The sequence below is a fragment of the Cyrtonyx montezumae genome, unplaced genomic scaffold (genome assembly GCF_038088225.1).
Source record: "Cyrtonyx montezumae isolate F1298 unplaced genomic scaffold, pur_monq_1.0 scaffold_34, whole genome shotgun sequence".
In the NCBI taxonomy this organism is placed as follows: domain Eukaryota; kingdom Metazoa; phylum Chordata; class Aves; order Galliformes; family Odontophoridae; genus Cyrtonyx; species Cyrtonyx montezumae.
This window is the reverse complement of record NW_027072039.1, coordinates 852,517-871,094: the sequence shown is the minus strand read 5'-3', so window position 1 is coordinate 871,094 and position 18,578 is coordinate 852,517. Positions and strand designations below refer to the sequence as shown.

Here is an 18,578-nt window from a genome sequence, read left to right as displayed (position 1 = left end):
AGCAGTCCTGTGAGGCCTTCTTCGCTGAAGACAGGCTGAACAACATAATCACAGATGTTTCCCATAGTCATCTTGGCAACTTGGGTTGCTCAGCTGAAGCAGCTCATGTCTGCCTTGTTACAGGAATTCTTCAACAGACTGCCTTTTCTGCTTCATCGTGATGAAATGGTTGAACTTGATGATGATCAGGATTAACAAAACAGTCTACTGGAGAGGCTGATCAAATTGGCTTCCTCCCAAAGTGCATCATCCAAGTGATGCATCAAGCAAGTGACAACAGTAAGACTGTCACGTGTTGCATTGTGGCATTGCATACGTGACCATGGAGAAGATAGGAAGAAGTGGCATAAAAAACCCACTCCTGTACTTCAGGCATGGGTAAAAGAAATACAAGACAAATCAACCTCACATGGTGAACTTCACCAAAAAAGTAATCTCTCCAGTCCTGTAGCAACTATGGGACACAGCAAAAGCTGTAAAGAACCTGATCATGGCTCACAGAAAGATGGTAGAGGTAACAAACATAGGGTCCCTGCTTCCGGGGGGGGAGAGATGGACAATGGAGTGTACTGGACTGTGTGGATTCGATGGCCTGGGACATCAGAACCAGAACCACAAAAATACAAGACACTGGTGCACAGTGCACTCTAATGCCCTTCTGTCATGAAGGGACAGAACCAATTCATATTTTTAGGGTGACTGGGAGTTGTCAAGACTTATCTGTGTTGGAGGACAAAATAAGCCTCACTTGTAAAGACTGGCAAAAGCATCTGATTGTGACTGGTCCTGGGGCTCTGTGTACTTGGTATACATACATTGGTCTGGCCTGAAGGTAAAAAGTCTGGAACGTCTTCAGCAGAAGAAGTATTGTGTGCTAAAGAGGTCCCACTATACAATGAATTACTAGAAAATGAAAAGAATTTCACCTGTTCACAGATGGATCATGTCGTGTGGGGCTCCACATGGCAGATTTCCATTTGCAATGCTTCCCCATAATATGATAAGTCGCAGAAGCCACTGAATAGAAAAGAAAGTCAAGCTAATTTGCAGAGGTAAGGGCTGTCCAGCTGGCCTTAGATATTGCTGAACAAGAGAGATGGCCCATGCTTTATCTTTATACTGACTCATGGATGGTGACAAATGCTTTATGGGGAGGGTTAGAGCAGTGGGATCTAAATGACTGGCAATGAAGGGATAAAAATATTTCGGCTGCTGAACTGTGGAAAGATATTGCTGCCCGAATAAAAAATATGGTTGTAAAGGTGTGTCACATAGATGCTCATGTGCCCGTGAGTAGGGCTACTGAAGAACAACAAAATAACCATCAGGTAGATTGAGGTGCTAAAGTTAAGGTGTCTCAAGTAGACTTGGACTGGCAACACAAGGGTGAGTTATTTCTAGCTTGGTGGGCCCATGAGACCTTGGGACATCAAGGACGAGTGTCAACGTTTTAGGGGCTGGTTTGGCCTGGTTCCGCGATGATTGGTACGGGGGACCCAAGGACTCATGCCCCAGGGAAAGGGAAAAGGGAGATGAGCCTAAAAACAAAACAGTAGTAGCAATTTGAGGAGGAAAACGAATTTGCTAAATAAAATATCAGACAGCAAAATAACACAATATAATACAATACAATTAGAATCAAAGCAAATAAATAAAATGAGCAAGAAATAGTGTCATGATAAACTGAAGGCCTTATGCTAAATGCTGAAGGCGAGATGGCTAGTGAGCACCTCCTACTGAGTTGATCCCCAAGGCAAAGAGAGATGGTCCCATGACCACAGACATTTTTTTTATCTTTCCCTCTGAGCAGAAACACGTAAAAATACAAAGCAATGCGAAATCCTCTGGGGTATGTAGTTCTTCTCTTCTGAGACAGGCATATCCATAACTATCGATGATCCACAGAGCTGGAGCATTAACTTGTCAACTCCCAATGCACCACATGATGTCATGATGTGCAATATCAATACCAAAAATTGTCAAGTCACATGGTCACTTTTCCCTTTTCTGCTTATCCCACTAGCATGCGTTTTTAGCTATCTTGCATTCAGCTTTAGAATAATGTGGGAATACCAGAAAGTAAATTTTGAGCAGAAGCTTTGGAGCAGGATGGGCAGCATGAGAAAGAAAGTCTGAGAACCAAGGTTGTTTACTGAAGAAAAGAAAAGCAAGTTCAAGTAAGCTGTGTGTTGGCAGACCCTGACTGGAGGAAGAGTGCGTGGCGTGGAATGACTCATGACCCTGTTTGGATAAGAATCTGTATGCACTGTTTAGGAGTATTTGGGGAGTATTTTCTTGACATGTAAAGGTGGGTGGGAAAGATACAAGAGAAAACTTGTGAAAGTATGTAAGGGATGTTAAAACCTGTAAAAAACCATTGGGATCATTGTCATGGTTTTATGATTTTTGTTGTATTATTGATAATCCACATCATAACATCGTATAGTGCATTGGGAGTTAAAGAGTTAACGCTCCAGCTCTGTGGATCATCGATAGATCTGGGTATTGCTGTCTCAGAAGAGAAGAACTACATTCCCCAGAGGACTGTACGATGCTTTGCATTGTTACGTGTTTCCGCTCAGAGGGAAAGAGAAAAAATGTCTGCGGTCACGGGACTGTCCCTCTTCCCTTTGGGATCGAGCTCGGCTGTGGGTGTTTGTTGCAGCCATCCACCTTCAGCATTAGTGTAAGGCCTTCGGTTTCTTGGACACCCTCTTGGTGTCCTCACGCCTAGAACGCAAAGAAGAAGTGGTGAAAGAAGAGGAAGATTCAGGCAAGGGTGGGGGGGGCTCAACACCACCACCACCAAGAAAGGCAACAAAGAAAAGTGAGAGACGTGGACATAGTGATGATGAGGATGATGAGAGAGTCAAAGTTACCACATTTCGTCGACCCATGAAAATGTCTGAGATCCAAGGCTCAAGAAAGGAGTTTATTCAACGTCCAGATGTGAGTATTGTCACTTGGTTGCTTTGGTGTTGGGACAACAGGGCCAACAGCATGTCCCTTGATAGTAACAAAGCTCACCAACTAGGAAACATTGCCCAAGAACCAGCTGTCGACAGGGGGATCAGCAGGTATATGGATGGAATCGCCACCCCCTGGCAATGAATGTTAGTAGCTGTGAGGGAAAGATATCCCTACAAGAGTGACCTGGCACCTAAAGTGAAAAGATGGAAAACTATTGAGGAAGGCATCCAGTATTTGAGAGAAACAGCTGCAGTGGTATTGCTGTTTGATCCCATGTTTGATCTCGACGGTCGGGACCATTATCCAAAGAAAGTAAGGAGTACACCCAAAATATGCCAGAAGCTTTCAAAAACAGCACCAGAAAGGTATGCCAGTACACTGGTGACAACTTGAAATACATATGAGGATCAAGACAGAAAATGCCCAGTTTTTGAACTCATTCATATACTTCAAAACTTTGAACTAAAATTTCTGCCGTCACATGCTTCCATTTCAGCCATATCAAAGTTAGAAAGACAAATGGAAGTCATGTCACAAAAATTATCCCAAATGATTAATAGCATGGAATCTGTGGCAGCTATCAGAAGCAAATGCCTTCCTGCTCAAGCAAATGACAGCACTTAGTTAACAAATTTCATGTTGCATGCAGCTCTGTGGAATTTCTTAAGTGCAAATGGTGAAGATTGGAAGGAATGGCATGAAAACTCAGAGCTTTCTCAGAGAATTACAGCACAGACCGACTACCAATGAAATTGTCCCTGTCACTTCAGGTAACCAATAGAGTGGACCTGCACCCAGCCAGAGTGGGGAGAGGGATAGTAGAGTGTATTGGACTGTGTGGATTCCATGGCCTGTCACATCAGAACCACAAAATATATGACATTGGTGGATACTGGTGCACAGTGTACTCTAATGCCTTCGAGTTATAAAGGGACAGAACTGATTTATATCTCTGGACTGACTGGGGGCTCTCAGGAATTGTCGGTGTTGGAGGCAGAAATAAGCCTTGCTGGTAAAGACTGGCAGAAACATCCTATAGTGACCGGACAGGGGGCTCCATGCATACTTGGTATAGATTATCTCAGAAGGGAGCACTTCAAGGATACCAAGGGGTATCGATGGGCTTTTGGAATAGCTACTGTGGACACAGACAACATTAAGCAGCTGTCTGTTTTGCCTGGCCTGTCAGAAGATCCATCTGTTGTGGGGTTGCTCCAAGTGGAGGAGCAACAGGTACCAATTGCTACTAAAACAGTGTACAGACAGCAGTTCCATGATAACAGGGATTCCTTGCTCCCCATTCCTAACTTGATTCGTCAACTAGAGAGCCAGGGAGTGATCAGCAAAACCCATTCACCTTTTAACAGCCCCATATGGCCAGTGCATAAAGCCAGTGGAGAATGGAGGCTGACGGTAGATTATCGAGGCCTGAATGAAGTCACACCCCCACTGAGAGCTGCTGTGCCGGACATGCTACAGCTCCAGTATGAACTGGAGTCGAAAGCAGCCAAGTGGTATGCCACCATTGACATTGCTAATGCTTTCTTTTCAATTCCCTTGGCCACAGAACACAGGCCACAGTTTGCCATCACCTGGAGGGGCGTTCAGTACACCTGGAACCGTTTGCCCCAGGGGTGGAATAACAACCCAACCATTTGCCATGGGTTGATCCAAACTGCATTGGAACAGGGTGGTGCTCCTGAGCATCTGCAGTACATTGATGACATTGTTGTATGGGGCCATACAGCAGAGGAAGTCTTTGAGAAAGGAGAGCAGATAATCCAGATCCTTCTGCGAGCTGGCTTTGCTGTCAAGTGAAACAAAGTGAAAGGGCCTGCACAGGAAATTCTGGTCCAAGGTATAAGGTGGCAAGATGGATGTCGCCACATCCCTACAAATGTGATTAACAAAATCACTGCCATGTCTCCACCCACTAGTAAGACAGAGACCCAAGCTTTTCTGGGTGTAGTGGGCTTTTTGAGAATGCATGTTCCAAACTACAGTCTCATTGTGAGCCCTCTCTATCGGGTGACGCGGAAGAAGAATGATTTTGTATGGGGCCCTGAGCAGCAGCAGGCTTTTGAGCAAATTAAGCAGGAGACAGCCTGTGCTGTGGCCCTGGGGCCAGTGCGGATGGGACAGGATGTAAAGAACATCCTCTACACTGCTGCTGGAAAGGAAGGTCATGCTTGAAGTTTGTGGCAAAGAGCTCCTGGAGAGACCCGAGACCGACCCCTTGCTTTCTGGTGTTGGGCATACAGGGGTTCAGAGGAGTGCTACACTCCAACTGAGAAGGAGATCTCTGCCACGTATGAGGGGCTTCGGGCTGCTTCTGAAGTAATCGGTACTGAAACACAGCTCCTTCTGGAAACTCGATTGCTAGTACTGAACTGGATGTTCAAAGGAAAGCTCCCTCTATCCATCTTGCTACTGATGCCACTTGGAGTAAATGGATTGCGCTGATTGCATAGCGAGCTTGGATGGGGAACCTCAGCTTTCCAGGAATCCTGGAGGTGATCATGGACTGACCTGAAGGTAAAAAGTTTGGAACATTACCAGCAGAAGAGATATCGTGTGCTAAATTGGCCCCACTGTAAAGCAAGCAAAGGCGGTGACAGAGCGTTTATTTGAGGTAGAGGCGCTACAGAAAGCGATATTAGAGATAAGGGGAATGAACTCACCCCTCCTGGTGACCGTTTAGGCTAAGGAATGCAGCCGCCTCTCGTTCAAGCACTGGCGCGCTGGAAGGAAGGGAACCAGGGAGGGGCGGAGAACCCGAGCAGGATTGTATCTGTGCTCCCAGAAGCACTGCCGGAAGTACCACTGAGAGGAAGAGAGCAAGATGACGGGTGTTCCTGGGCTCCAGCAGAGGAGGTATCACGTGCTAAAGAGGCCCTACCATTCAATGAATTACCCGTCAATGAAAAGAGATATGCCCTGTTCACAGATGGATCCTGTTGAATTGTGGGTAACCACCGCAGATGGAAATCTGCTGTGTGGAGCCCCACGCAACAAGTTTCAGAGGCCAGTGAAGGAGAAGGAGAATCAAGTCAATTTGCAGAGGTAAAATCTCTCCAGCTGGCCTTAGATATTACTGAACGTGAGAGGTGGACAGTGCTTTGTCTTTATGCTGACTCGTGGATGGTGGCAAATGCTTTATGGGGGTGGTTGGGCTGCTGAACTGTGGAAAGTCATTGCTGCCCGAATATAGAATGTGGTTGTAAAGGTGCGTCATGTTGATGCTCATGTTCCTAAGAGCTGGGCAACTGAAGAACAACAAAACAACCATCAGGTCGATCAAGCTGCCAAAGTTAAGGTAGCTCAAGTAGACTTGGACTGGCAACATAAGAGTGAATTATTTCTAGCTTGGTGGGCCCATGAGAACTCGGGCCATCAAGGAAGAGATGCAACATATAAATGGGCTAGAGACCGAGGGGTGGACTTAACTATGGACGCTATTGCGCAGGTAATTCATGTCTGTGATACATACACCACAATTAAACAAGCCAAGGGGATGAACCCTCTTTGGGGGGAAGGGCGATGGCAAAAGTATAAATACGGGGAGGCGTGGCAGGCTGATTATATCAGCTTGCCACGATAAGCTGGTAAGTTGGTAAGCTTTATTTGCTCACCATGGTGAGGGCAACCACTGGGTGACTTGAAACACATGCATTACCCCATGCTACCACCTGAAACACCCTCTTTGGTATCAAGATAAATGTTCTATGGCGACATGGCACTCCAGAGTGTATTGAGTCAGATAATGGAACTCGTATTAAAAATTCTCTTGGAAATACTTCTGCCAAAGAACATGGCATAGTCTGAATTGATCATATCCCCTATCAAACACCAGCTTCTGGTAAAATTGAAAGGTACAATGGGTTCTTAAAAACAATATTGAAAGTAATAAAACAAAAAAAAAAGAAAATTTTGGAAATGATAGAGTCTGTATGGATAAGGATCAGGGGGATGGTCTTTAGGAGTTACATCGTGGTGGGGGTCTGTTATAGACCGCCTAGTCAGGATGAAGAGATAGATGAGGAGTTCTACAAGCAACTAGTAGATGTTGCATGATGGCCAGCACTTGTTCTCATGGGGGACTTCAACTTCCCTGATATATGCTGGAAATATAATAACTGCACAGAGGAAGCAGTCCATGAGATTTCTAGAATGTGTGGATGATTGCTTCCTGACACATCTGGTGCAAGAGCCTACCAGGGGAGATGCCTTGCTAGACCTGCTCTTCACTAACAGGGAAGGACTAGTAGGAGATGTGAAGGTTGGGGATTGTCTTGGCCAGAGTGACCATGAAATGGTGGAGATTGCTATTCTTGGTGATGTCAAGAGTGTGACTAGCAAAACTGCTACCTTGGGCTTCCGGAGGGCAGACTTGGACCTGATCAAGACGCTTGTTGCAAGGGTCCCTTGGGACTCACTCCTGAGGGGTAAAGGGGTCCAGGAAGCCTGGATGCTCCTCAAGATGGAAATCTTGAAGGCACAGGAACACGCAGTCCCGGAGTCCCGTAAGTCGAGCCGGAGGAGAGAAAGACCAGTGTGGATGAACCAGGAACTTTTGTTGAGACTCCGAGAGAAAAGAAGAGTCTATGTCCTCTGGAAGATGGGACAGGCTACTTGGAGAGACTACAGAGAACTTGCCAAGATTTGCATGCAGAAAGTTAGAAGTGCTAAAGCCCAGCTTGAACTTAGACTGGCTACTGCAGTAAAGGAGAACAGAAAATCCTTTTACAAATATATTAACAGCAAGAGAAAAACTAAGGAAAATTTCTCTCCTTTACTTGATGCGGCAGGGAATGTAACCACGGAGGCAAAGGAAAAGGCTGAGGTTCTCAATGCCTTCTTCACATCTGTCTTTAATAGACAGAGCAGTTGTCCACAGGGTACTTGCCCTGACCTGGAAGTCCGGGACGGGGTGCGTAATGCACCCCCTGTGATCCAAGTAGAGACGGTCAGAGATCTACTCCTCCATCTGAACTGCCACAAGTCCATGGGACCAGATGGGATCCACCCAAGGGTGCTGAGGGAGCTGGCAAAGGTGATTGCCAAGCCCCTTTCTGCCGTCTATCAGCATTCCTGGTTATCTGGAGAGGTGCCACAAGATTGGAGGCTTGCCGATGTGACTCCCATCTACAAGAAAGGCCGTAAGGAAGATCCGGGGAACTACAGGCCTGTCAGCCTGACCTCGGTTTCAGGGAAAGTTATGGAGCAGATGATCTTGAGGGAGATCACACGGCACGTGCATGGCAACCAGGGAATCAGACCCAGCCAGCATGGGTTCACAAAGGGCAGGTCGTGCTTGTCCAACCTCATCTCCTTCTATGACTGGGTGACCAGACTGGTAGATGAGGGAAAGGCTGTTGATGTAGTCTACCTGGACTTCAGCAAGGCCTTTGACACAGTCTCCCACAGTATTCTCCTGGGGAAACTGGCAGCCCGTGGTGTGGACAGGTTCACTCTTTCTCTGGGTGGAGAACTGGCTGGAGGGCCGTGCCCAGAGGGTAGTGGTGAATGGAGTTAAGTCCAGCTGGCATCCTGTTACAAGTGGTGTCCCCCAAGGGTCAGTTTTGGGGCCCATCTTGTTTAATATCTTTATTGATGACCTAGACAAGGGGATTGATTGTACCCTCAGTAAGTTTGCAGATGACACCAAGTTGGGAGGATGTGTCGATCTGCCTGAGGGTAGGGAGGCCCTTCAGAGGGATTTGGATAGGCTGAATAGCTGGCTGAGCTCAATGGGATGAGGTTCAATAAGACCAAGTGCCAGGTCCTGCACTTTGGCCACAATAACCCCATGCAGTGCTATAGGCTTGGGGCAGAATGGCTTGAAGAATGTAGAGAGGAGAAGGACCTGGGGGTGTTGGTTGATGCTCGGCTTAACATGAGCCGGCAGTGTGCCCAGGTGGCCAAGAAGGCTAACAGCATCCTGGCCTGTAGTAGAAATAGCATAGCCAGCAGGAGCAGGGAGGTGATCATCCCCCTGTACTCAGCTCTGGTGCAGCCGCACCCCGAGTACTGTGTTCAGTTTTGGTCCCCTCACTACAAGAAGGACATTGAGGCCCTGGAGCATGTTCAGAGAAGGGCAACAAAACTGGTGAGAGGTCTGGAGCACAAGTCTTATGAGGAGCGGCTGATGGAGCTGGGATTGTTTAGTCTGGAGAAGAGGAAGATCAGAGGAGACCTTATTGCACTCTACCACTTCCTGTAGGGGGGTTGTGGTGAGGAGGGGGTCAGCCTCTTCTCCCTCATAACTAATGACAGGACTTGAGGGAATGGCCACAAGTTGCGCCAGGGAAGATTTAGATTAGACCTGAGGAAACATTCTTTTCTCTGAAAGAGTGGTCAGGCACTGGAATGGCCTGCCTGGGGAGGTGTTTAAGGCACCATCCCTAGCGCTGTTCAAGAAGCGTTTAGATGAGGAGCTAAGGGATTTGATTTAGTAGTTCAGTGGGTAGGGATGTTGATAGGAGGATGGTTGGACTAGATGATCTTGTAGGTCCTTTCCAACCTAATGAACCTATGAACCTATAGGTGGCAGAACATTTAAGCACTGGGAGAAGCATTTAGCAGAAGCCACCTGCTTTTTCAACACTCATGGATCCATCAGTTGTGATGGTCCTGCCTAATCCTGCTCTCTACCTACTGTAGATGGTGATAAGGTCCCTGTAGTACATGTAAAGAACATGTTGGGTAAAGCGGTTTGGGTCCTTCCAGCTTCTGGAGAGGGCAAACCTCTCTGTGGATCTGTTTTTGGTCTGGGACCTGGGTCTACCTGGTGGGTGATGCAGAAGAATGGGGATTTTCAGTGTATATCATAACAGAATTTGATATTGGGTGAACACTATCAGTAATTCCATGAATATATGTGTGTGTATATATATATATATATTATTATTGATAATCCACATTAGAACATCATGTAGTGTATTGGGCGTTAAAGAGTTAATGCTCTAGCTGCATGGATCATCGATAGTTCTGGGTATACTTGTCTCAGAAGAGAACTACATTCCCCAGAGGACTGTAAGATGCTTTGCATTTTTACATGTTTCCTCTCAGAGGGAAAGATAAAAACTGTCTGCGGTCATGGGACCATCTCTCTTCCCTTCAGGATCGAGCTCAGCAGTGGGTGTTTGTTGCAGCCATCCGCCTTCAGCATTAGCATAAGGCCTTCCGTTTATTGGACACTCTCTGTCTTGCTCATTTTATTTGTTTAATGAGCCTCAATTCCAATTATATTGTGTTATATTGTGTTATTTTGCTTTCTGATATCTTATTTAGTAAGTTAGTTTTCCTCCTCAGATCGTTGGCGCTGTTTTCTTCCTAGGCCCATCTCCCTTCCCTCTTTTTTCCCTTTCCCCCTTCCTCTTCCCCAGGGCAGGGGCCTGTGGGTTCCCTGCCTTAATCGTCACGGTACTGTGTCAAACTGGCCCACAAACTGCTGACACTGTGTCAGATGCCATTCTGTTGGACTGCCCTTCTGCTGCCATCTGTTGCATGGCAATAACATGTATCTGGGTATTGGTGTAAATGTTCGACCTATACTTCCATACCACCAACATCTGCTCCTGATGTTGTGGGTCAACATAATATAATAGGTGGCATTTATTTCAGTGAAACCCTCATATATTTATTATGTTATGGTCAAATTCACTGTAATTAGTGTGTTCTCCTTTTCTAATGGAAACCACTGTTGTGGGTTGTTGAGGTGTACTCATTTGAATTTTCTATCTTGTGACAAATAAAACTTGGATTTCATCTGTCTATCTTGCCTTGTGATTGGATGATGTTTAGAAGCATCTCTAATTTTAAACATGTAGACTGGTCTGTCTGCATTTACTATTAACATGTTTAAATTATTGTGAGGATTCTAGAATGCAGATATGAAATGTATCATTGGGTACATCTGTATTGCCATCACTGTTACTAATTTAGGAATACCTAAACTGGCTTTATCCTGGATAGCTTAGTTTCTCTTTGTTTCTGCATGGAACTTGGATTTAAAAACTGGTCAGAGAAGGAATGCTTATTCTCTGAATGCCAAGTTTAATTGTTGCAGAAAGTATTCACTTGAAATAAATATTCTCATGCTGAATTTTATCACTGATTTTGTATAGCTTTCAAGGTCCTGAAAATTAAAATGTCTTGTCCTATATACTTATGCTGTTAAGTTCATGATTGTAAAACCCCATTGTAATTATTCCTTTCCCTCAGATTTTTAAAATTAAATTAGTGTTTTCTTTTATATCTATCTTGCATAAAATCTAATGCTTTCATATGGTAGCAAGTTTTCAACTTGGTTTTAAATACTTTTTCCAAATGAAAGCTCTTGTAAACTGAATTTAATGAGCTGTGAGTAAAGTCTTCTTTTTCTTATAAGTTATAAGTTTATAAGGCTTATAAGTTATAAGTAATGTTTTTGCCTGTATAAATAGCAAAGTAATGGTGATTCATGTTATAAAATTGTTTTTCTCCCCTTTGAATTAACGTATTCCTTTTTTTCCATTTTACAGTGCAAGGAAAGAATGAGGCCTGTTAAAGCAGCATTGAAACAACTGGATCGGCCAGAGAAAGGCCTTTCTGAAAGGGAACAGCTGGAACATACTAGACAGTGCCTAATCAAAATTGGGGACCACATTACTGAATGTTTAAAGGAGTACACAAATCCTGAACAAATTAAACAGTGGAGAAAGTAAGTTATTCTCCATGATGTTCCTTGGAAAAAAGAAAATCCATAATAGTTTCTATTAAGCAGAATAATTTTTATTTCTCATTTCTTATTTTTTCTTGTATTTTTCTGCTGTTTTAAATTAACATTTTAAAGAAAATTACTATAAATGGCCGCAGCTTTTAATGGATTCACATTTATATTATTTGTATAGCAATACATTTGGTCCAGTAGTGACCCATCTTACTTCTTAAAACAAAAGAAAACAAAGAAAATGAGTGTATGTAGAGTGTATTTAATGTTTAGTGGAAAAGAGTTCATATTGTTAAAGAACCTGAATTTTTCAACTTTGAGTGTTTATTTGTGAAAAAAATAGGCCTTTATTAAATTTGTGAGTTGAAGTTGGAATGAATTTGAATTGCAGAATCCCTTTATTAAAAAAAAATAGTCTAAAATGTAATCACATATTACCTATGACTTTATAAAAAAAAATTTATTGTAATGTACTCAGGGATGTACTCAGAAAAATCCTGTATCTGATATTTGTAGAAAATAAGGCATGTAGGTCAAATGTTTTGCACTACAAGAGATTTCAAGTCTGGAAAAATCATTACTGTATCGTAAATACTTAAGTTTTCGGACATATTTCAAACAATCTTTCAGAATGCTTTCACCGCAAATTGAAAACTATATTTTTAGCCAACTGCACATACTCTGTTAATAGAATTGTCATTAATACTATTTTTCATGCTCTGCATTTTGAAGTCATTGTAATAAAAACATTAAAAATTATAAATTATGTTAGGAATTCATTTTTCAAATGTTTGAAATACAACTAAGTAACATTTGCTGTGAAGCTAAGTAATATTTTGTATAACAGACTTTAGAATGATTTCAGTTTACTCAATTATTATTGAAATAATTTCATTTAAGTCCATGTTCTCTTGTACGATGCACAAAAAACTAATATATGGAAGTATTATAACCTCTCCTTCCTTTTCCTCAGAAACTTGTGGATTTTTGTCTCTAAGTTTACAGAATTTGATGCCAGAAAGTTGCACAAACTATATAAACATGCAATCAAAAAACGGCAAGAATCTCAGGTAATACTTGCTCTCTAAATATACAAATATATATTCTAATTATTATAACTTATTAGATTATCAGTTCAGTAGTTCACTAGGAACAATAACAAAATGATTACTTGAAGGGTATTTTTCTGTTCATTGTAAACTAGTTATTTTGTTAGGATGTTTTCTGAAGAACTCAGATACAACTTTTGGATTTATCAATCACAGTTTTTGTCATTGTCTCTTTCAGCAACACAATGACCAGAATACTGCTGCTAATGTGAACACACAAGTAATTAGAAATACAAGTAAGAAATCTTAAAGTATATTATTGTGCTGTGTACCTTAAACGAGGGATGCAAAATGAAATAAGTTTTTAAAATGTCTCCTAAAACTCCTGTACTGCTGGATATAAATAGAGATAGGCTGAACTGGCATAACTAGTTTGCTGATGAAATTGATGTAATTTGCACAGATTGAACCTGGTACTTACTGATTTTAGTAGCAAAGTATTTGGCCATCTTAAAAAATAAAAATTTCAATAATTTTATCTACTTAATTTTGAGCAGGGATAGAGGCCTACTGTTAGCTTCTGGGAGGCTCTACATGTTTGTAGCAGTTACAATGTCACAATAGCTTCAGGGATTATGAGATCTCTTCTATGTTGCAAACTAGGTTGTTGACAATAAGTTTTTATATGCTCCCACCCTTGTAATACTTAATTTTATATCATGTTATCTAAAAGCTTGAGTATGTTATCATGAATTTAAAAGGAGCATAATGTGTTTTAGGAATTGTTGTGGCTTAACCCAACAGGTGGCTCAGCACCACACAGTCACTCACTCTCCTGCTTCCCAGTGGGATGGGTGAGAGAATTGGAAAAAAACAAAGTAGAACTCATAAATTGAGATAAAACTATTTACTAAGAAAGAGAAAAGGAAAAGGATAATAGTTATGACAATGTATATAAATGTCTATAACAAGTGATGCACAAGCAATTGATCACCACCTCCCGACTGATGCCCAGCTAGCCCCCAAGCAGCAGAAGAGAAACAGATCAATTCCCACCACCTTCAAAACTCCTTCCACTTGATGGCATATGATATGGAATATATATGGAATTTCCCCCCCCCTCCCCCCAGCCTTCACTGAGAAACTGGAAAACTGGAATGGCCTTGGCTCTGTACAACACTGCTAAGCAACAAATAATACATCTGTGTGTTATCAACATTGTTTTTCTTTCCAAAAAACAAAACAGAGCATCATACCAGACACTCTGAACAAAACAATTCCATCCAAGCTGAAACTAAGACAGGAATATCACTAAAAATCTTTCATTAACAAGCTGTATCTATAAAACTTCTGTTCATGCCAGAGCTAGCTCTCCTTCAAGAGGAACTTCCAATTGTTCTGTCTAAAAATGCTTTTTTAAGGGCATCTAGTCTCTACTCACCTCTCATTTGCACCACACTGATCCTCTTACATTTAGTCTGTAATGCTGAAAAGTTTAGTTTCTCAGCCCTATATATCTACATTCCTAGCTTGCTTGCCTTCTACTTACTTCTGAGATCTCATTCAGTTCTCTAACATCAGTGCATGTCTTTAAACTATTTAGGTCTTGTTTCTGTCAAATGATAATGCCATTTTCACATTGATTTAAATCTGACTTGTAGAAGTGTATTTTGAATTAGGTGAAGAAAACTAGTATATGAGAATTCCTTATAACCTCTGTCTGCTTTCTTAAACAGATGTGGAAAGACTGAAAGAGAATACAAACCATGATGACAGTAGCAGGGAAAGTTATTCTTATGACAGACATTTGTGTCAATACCATGATCATCATAAGGACAGATATCAGGGAGATGCTTATAAGAAAAGTGACTCTAGGAAAAGGCTCTATTCAGACTTCAGCAATGGAAAAGGTCATAGAGATTGGGATCACTACAAACAAGACAGCAGGTAAGTTGGTTCCACAATTGTAAAATCTCTTAAGAATTCCTTTCCTGTAGTATGTTTATAGTAAGCACCAAAGTTTTTTTTATTTTATTAATAATGCAGAATTGCAAAGAAATGTAGTTCTGTTGAATTAACATAATTGTAGTTCTTACTATGTATTCTGTAATACTTATATTAATAAGTGTTTTTTTCAGATACTGTAGTGATAGTAAACATAGAAAGTTGGACGACCATAGGAGCAGAGATCACAAGTCAAACCTAGAAGGAAGTTTAAAAGACAGCAGGCCTCATTCAGATCACCGTTCCCATTCAGACCACAGGATACATTCAGATCACCATTCCACTTCAGAGTACAGCCATCATAAATCTTCCAGAGATTATAGGTACCACTCAGACTGGCAAATGGACCATAGAGCTTCTGGTAGTGGTTCAAGGTCACCATTAGATCAGAGGTCTCCTTATGGTTCAAGATCTCCATTTGAACACACATCAGATCACAAAAGTACACCTGAACATGCATGGAGTGGCTGGAAAACATAACAAACACTGACATCTTCTGGACCTTCTTTTAGCCATATACATTAAACTAATACAGTAATTGCCTTATGTTACTTGAAAGACTACATATTCTATCAGTAGCAGTATTGTTAGTTCTTCCCAGGATGCAAGGTCTATTATTCCAACAAAAAAAATATTTTTGTATTTAAAGTTTATGCTGCACAATGCTGCAAATGCTGTGGCACTTTTTTTTTTTTTTTTTAAGAAATGAAAACTGTTTACTTTTATGGGGACCTCAACACTGCCCTGTTCAGACTGGATCTTATAAAGCTGTTTTTAGGCAGAACATAGTTGAAACTTTTTGTAAATGAATTTTTAAACACTGACGTGATCTCGTTTCAAGAAGAAATGAGAAGTTTGCTTAGCTTTGTTTTCTTAGTAAAGAATTCTCAAGGATTTTGTTCACTTTCCAAAGCTACATTTTTACATTGTACACTGTAAACACCTAGCAGCTTTTCATCACAAGCTTGAATATTTAAATTCTGTACCTCTAACTGTAAAATAGCTAGGATTTCTCCTGTTTGTGATCAGATGTAATAAAGCTTTTTTACAAAAAAAAAAATTAAATTATAATGGCTGAAAATAAATTAATTTTTTCTTCCATTTTGCTTGTTCCTTTCTCCACCAACTCAGGCCTTCCTGTCACAAGTATTCAAAAAAGGCACTGTACTAATTATTTTTAATAAAATAGCTTGATGTTCAGAATGTAGAAAAGGAATGTTTTATTGCATTTAGTGCCCCTTTTTCTTTGATACTTCAGATAAATGTTTTGAGGTTTTTTTAATTTTTTTTTTTTTCTGTTGAACTGACAAAATTGTTATTTGTTGTAACAAAATGGTGGGAAATAGTCAAATTGTTCTCTGGAAAGGTTTTTTCAGTCCACTGGTTTTAAAGGTGGAGTGTTCAATATCTGAACACTGAACATCAGAATCCAAATTAGCCAAAATTGTTTGTACATCCATTTGTTTTCCCTCTTAAAATGAACAATAATGTCACATGCACTATGTGGCCAGCTAATATTTTAGAAAATTTAAATGACTTTGATAGAATTGTTACAATACACACTGATTGTACATAGACAACATCTATCTGACAAAATAAATTTAAACTAAAAGGATACATGAGCTCTTGTTTTTTGCTAGTGTTTTTCTACAGTATACCTTTCTCATACTTAACCATAAAAATATTAAACTGTTTACTAAATGTTAATACACATATGTATGTGAATTACTAAGTCATGGCCTGAAACAATAATTGACCATCTGGTAAAGGGACACAGCCAGCTCTGGGAGCACAGGTGAAAGCAATTCATCTGTGTGACTGGAAGGGGTGGAACCAGATTCCACCCCTCCCTAAACCTCATTTTAAGGGCTGACTGCAAGGGGAGGCTTGCTAGCTGGAGATCCCTTCTTTTGGAGTGTTTGGTGAGCCCTGATACTTGAGGTAAGTAAGCAAATCATTCTTCAGCTGGTTTGTGACCATTGCTCACTTATTTGGGTAATTTAGAAGAGGTTATCTACCATCACCTTTCTCTATATTTGGTGAGCTAGGTATTTCCTCCTGGAAAAGAGAGTAATGAAAGTGGTGTTTTTAGATGAATGTATTTGGATGGTTCAGTGGGGAAAAAAAATGACTCTTCTGGATAAAACCTTGCCTGGACATGTTCTGGGATTTCTGGGATCCTCATATTATGGAGTTGTTGCAGTGATTGAAAAATGGGGTCCCTTGAGGGTTGGGGGGCAATGTTTTTTTTATTTTCTGACCTATGTAGTGAAATTCTTTCACAGTCTCAGTGAAGATATATTAACTGCAAAAGAATGACAGTTGACTGTGTCTACTGTGGCATGGCTACTGTTAATGGCTTTGAACTGATGAGATTGTCATGGTTTTATGAATTTTTGGCATTGGTATTCCACATCATAACATCATGTAGTGTATTGGAAGATAAAGAGTTAATGCTTCAGCTATGTGGATCATTGATAGTTATGGGTATACCTGTCTCAGAAGAGAAGTACTACGTTCCCCAGAGGACTTTGCGATGCTTTGCGTTCTTACGTGTTTACACTCAGAGGGAAAGATAAAAACTGTCTGCGGACACAAGGCACGCTTTTATCATTTTGGGATCAACTGAGCACTGGGTGCTCGCTGCTGTCTCACCTTCAGCATTTAGCATAAGGCCTTTGGTTTATCAGACACTCTCTCTTGCTCATTTTATTTGATTTATTAGCTTCAATTCCTATTATATTGTGTTATTTTGCTTTCTGGTATCGTATTTAGTAAATTAGCTTTCCTCCTCAGATCGTTGCTGCTGTTTTATTCTCTAGGCCCTTCTCCTTTTTTTTTTTCCCCCTTCCCCTTTTCTGGGGTGTGGGTCCATGGATCCCCTGCACCAATTGTTACGGAACTGGGCTGAACCAGCCTGGTAAAACATTTACATTTTTGGCACCCAACATGGGGCAAAAACAGCTGCCTTAGCTAAGCAGAGTTACTCTTTTAGAGTGAACCTCTGTCTTTTAACAGCATGCAAGCTTATCAGTAGTGCAGGTGCTGTATGGCAAAACACAACCTTGAAGTCTGGGCGTACTGCCAGTTGTTCTGGGATATTTGTAAACGTTTTTGGGTGCTGCCAGCTTGTTTTATAAAAGAAAAATGCTTTCTCTTTTTAAACTGCTTTTTTTTCCCTTTTAATGCTCAAAACGTACTGGGACTTTTTCCCTGAGCCACCTGCAAGATCCTGAGAATATAAGCAGATATTTGAGACAGGGATGTTGTGGCACAGACAGATCTGAGGAAGCCCAAATTATTTGGGGTCAGGCTTATTGCCAATCAGACCTTATTCAATACTATAAATGAGAGGCATAGTCTCTGAAATAGAGTGAGAAAGACTCCTAGCCTGTATGGGGACTGCTGAATCACAGCCTGAACCACTGATTGGTCACCTGGGGTGAGCACCTAATCAGCCATGGGGGCACAGGTGAAGGTGATATACCTGTGTGATTGGAAGGGGTGGAGCCTGGCTCCACCTCTCCCAAACCCCATTTAAGGGCTGACCACCACCAGGGAAGGATCTCTTCTCGGAGATCCCTCGCACGTGGAGTCCCCTGCAAGCCTTGACATCTTGAAAGGTGAGCCATCTTCTCTTTTGTATTATTTGTATACTATCTATATATAAATACCCAAAATATTCTAATCATCTATACTATTTTGTTGTGTAGTACCATCCTTGGGAGTTATTTACCCCACACTTGGCGAGCCAGGCAGCTCTGGTGATAATAATCTATACTTAATAAATGTCCTTTATTTGGAATATGTTTAAATGGGCCAGGGGGGAGGATGCTACCCTC

At 41.5% G+C, this 18,578-nt stretch overlaps 1 protein-coding gene across 1 annotated transcript in view; it reads left to right on the top strand.

The window, feature by feature from the left end:
- Window positions 1-15,427, top strand: part of CHD1 (chromodomain helicase DNA binding protein 1) — a 128,288-nt gene extending 112,861 nt beyond the window's left edge. Inside the window, exons 29-33 of the mRNA XM_065745234.1 lie at window positions 11,496-11,674; window positions 12,657-12,753; window positions 12,971-13,028; window positions 14,469-14,679; window positions 14,871-15,427. Coding sequence (XP_065601306.1) covers window positions 11,496-11,674; window positions 12,657-12,753; window positions 12,971-13,028; window positions 14,469-14,679; window positions 14,871-15,216 — 891 coding nt within the window. The 3' untranslated portion in view covers window positions 15,217-15,427. The remainder of the gene's footprint in view (window positions 1-11,495; window positions 11,675-12,656; window positions 12,754-12,970; window positions 13,029-14,468; window positions 14,680-14,870) is intronic.
- The last annotated feature ends 3,151 nt before the right edge of the window (window positions 15,428-18,578 follow it).